The following is a 2,987-nucleotide window of genomic DNA, read 5'->3' on the forward strand; positions in this document are numbered from 1 at the left end:
ACACCTTTTTCTTTTAAATTCAAATTTTGATATTGAATATTTAAATATTGAATTTAAATTCTAAGCAAATTTGATATATGAGGAGGCTGGATTCATTTTCATTAGAGTAGTGTTGCTGTGGTATTTACCTTTTCCTCCCATGCCATTTTGCTAATCTAAATACCTATTTCCTCTCCTATTGGAGCTACCATGCCTGCCTTCTTACCGCCCTCCAGTGTGGCCAATCAACAAACGCTTAATAGATATAGGGATTTCAGTTGGACAAATGGCAAAAAAGAAAAAGTTTATCCACCCCCTTTTCCATTGCTGCCACACCATTCAATCTCTGAGCATCCCATGCCCAACTTGGTTTATTCTAAGTTTTAAAAAATCTAGAGATATAAACGAGGCATCCCCCACACATGTGCTGCCTCTGTATGAATAAGGCATTAAGCAGAGGCAGGCATACTTATGCCACTTACTCTTTGCAAATTTATCTCATCAATAACATTTTCTTTTTCAAAAGAGTAACAATTTCAGCTTGGTTCTCAGTTGAGCTAGACTCTGCTGTTTGCAGTGGAGTTTTTTTCAGGCTATTTGTAGCCTGTAGGTTTGCTTTCTCCCCGGCAGACCAGTTGACCAGTGTGTTAACACAGTTCAAATGGCCAGCTTTGCAAGCACAGTGCAGTGGGGTGTCTTTAGTGTTATCCAAGGCATTGATAGCTGAACCACTGCTCAGCAGAAATTGTATCAAATCACTGTGTCCATGTTCTGCGGCAAGATGCAGTGGCGTCTTTCTCCATATATTTTTGTCATTGATATTTTTATTGTTCCCAGCAAGCAGAAGTGCTTTCATTATCTCCATGTTCCCTTTGGTGGCTGCATAGTGCGCTGATGTGCAGCCATCCATGTCTTTGGCGATCAAGCTAGACTTAGCCAGAAGTGCTTTCACTGTGTTAAGATGCCCTCCTGTGGCTGCCAGGTGAAGTGGCGTCTTTTTCTCTTTATCCCTTGCATTTGGATCAGCACTGGACTTAAGAAGCAGTTCGACCATAGCAGGATGCCCCATGTCAGCAGCAAGATGAAGAGGTGTCTTTGATTGCTTATCCTTAAGATTAGCATTGGCCTTATGCTGCAAGAGCCTTTGAGCAACAGCAACATGCCCTTTATAACTCGCAATGTGCAATGGAGTGCGTAGCTCTTTGGTGACAGTATCAATTTTCGCTCCTCTTTCAATTAATATGTCAACTAGTGCTTCCTTATTGTGCAATGCAGCAACGTAGAGGGGTGTTTGATCTCCCTGGCCTGTAATATTAGGATCCATTCCTTTGTGCAGGAGCATCTTAGTGACGGAAAAGGCTCCAGCTTGAACTGCCAAATGTAAAGCACTGTTTGAATTAGGGGTTTTGTGCTTCAGGTTGGCTCCCTTTTCAATTAGAACTTTTGCTGACTCTGTCTTCCCCTGTTCGCACGCCACAAGCAATGGCGTGTACTGCATTTCATTGAGAGCATTGATGTCTGTACCTCTTTCAATTAAAACAGCTACGATGCCATGGAGGTCTTTCTGTATGGCTCTAAAAAGTGCTGACACCATGGTATCTGGTGAAAATCCTTTGGAATATTCCAGCAACAGCCTGAATAGAGCTTGATTGTTGCTGTTAAAAGCTGCATCAATGATGCTAGAATCTATGCTAGACCCTTCTTCCAGCAGTACCTCGGTGGTCTTCTCAAATCCTCGAGATACAGCATAACCCAAAGCAGTTTGCCCTTTCTCATCCTTGGCATCCACCAAAGCACCATTTGTTAAAAGCAGTCGCACCAGGTCACTGTCATCTTCGAGAGCAGCCATGTGAAGGAAGTTGTGCCGGTTCTTGTGTCGCCTTGCCTCTTCCTTCAGGATGCTTTGTAGAACATGCATATGGTGGTTCTGGCTGGCCATGTGAAGTGGGCTCTTGCCTTCTTGATCCAAGCTGTACATGCTGGCACCAGCTTGGAGCAGCATCTTCACGGCTTTATCATGACCCTTCCCAGCAGCTCTGTGTAGAGGGGTTCTTCCTGCTTTATCCTTTGCCTCCAGCTTGGCACCTTTGCTGATTAAATAGTCTATTATTTCAGTGTGTCCATGAGCTGCTGCAATGTGTAAGAGGGTTTCGTTTGCAGCGTTTACAGCATTAACATCACTCAGCTTTAAGCTTTTTTCCAAATCAGAAAGATTACCTTTGGCTACAGAATCAAAAATGCTAGGAGAATTAAAATCATTGCCTGTGGATTTCACTTCTGCTGCAACAATTTGTTTTTCTTTACATTTGACCCGAGTCAGCTTTTCTGGCTTAGCTAAAACCTGTCTAGCACTATCCTTCTTCTCCTGGTGGAAATCCTTAACCTTTTGGACCCATTCTTTATCTTTCTCAAGTAGGTATCCTATCAGTTGCCTTCTAGCATCACCAATTTTCTCATTCACATTACTGACATAATTCCTCATGTTGTTATATAGATGGGGCTCGATCTGTTTTAGACATGGATAAAAAAACAGCCTGCAGGCTCGCTCACCTTGAGAAGCCAAGAGATCCAAAACCCGGGAGTTCTTTGCTGTCCGTGTTCTGTAGTAGGATAAAACCATTTTTTTCTCAGGCATAAGAATACCATTTTCGATCAGCCAGTTTAGAAGGTGATCAGGGTTGTTTATGCCTTCTACAAGCTCATTCTTTTTAGTCCTCAGTACTTCTGTGGCATATGGATTTGTGAACATGTTAGTCGAATACGTGATGTGTTTCTATCATGTATCCACAATACGTAAATGTTCCTTTGAACTTTGGTATTTACCATAAGAAAGTGAAGGTGGTTAAAGAAATTTTCTCCCGTTTCTTCCAAGAAATATTGTGGTGGTTCAACTCTTACAACAGCTTGGGTGGGTGAAAAGTGCAGTGCTGTTGTCTTCTGATCCTCTTTTCTGTTACTTAACAACAGGCAGAGTTGACAAACGTAAAAAATAAAAAAGTACCCGATAA

General features: G+C 42.2%; 1 protein-coding gene across 1 annotated transcript; it reads right to left on the reverse strand.

Moving 5' to 3' along the window:
* Positions 1–472: 472 nt before the first annotated feature.
* LOC123023524 (CARD- and ANK-domain containing inflammasome adapter protein-like) lies at positions 473–2,728 on the reverse strand. Its single transcript, XM_044430349.1, has one exon. It carries the CDS (start codon positions 2,726–2,728, stop codon positions 473–475), a length of 2,256 nt encoding a protein of 751 aa, XP_044286284.1.
* Between the last annotated feature and the right edge of the window lie 259 nt (positions 2,729–2,987).

The sequence above is a fragment of the Varanus komodoensis genome, unplaced genomic scaffold (genome assembly GCF_004798865.1).
Source record: "Varanus komodoensis strain SLA01 unplaced genomic scaffold, ASM479886v1 scaffold20_1, whole genome shotgun sequence".
NCBI lineage: Eukaryota > Metazoa > Chordata > Lepidosauria > Squamata > Varanidae > Varanus > Varanus komodoensis.

Excerpts from the sequence above, each read along its gene's own strand:
- LOC123023524 (XM_044430349.1), bottom strand. The coding sequence starts at position 2,728 with ATGTTCACAAATCCATATGCCACAGAAGTACTGAGGACTAAAAAGAAT.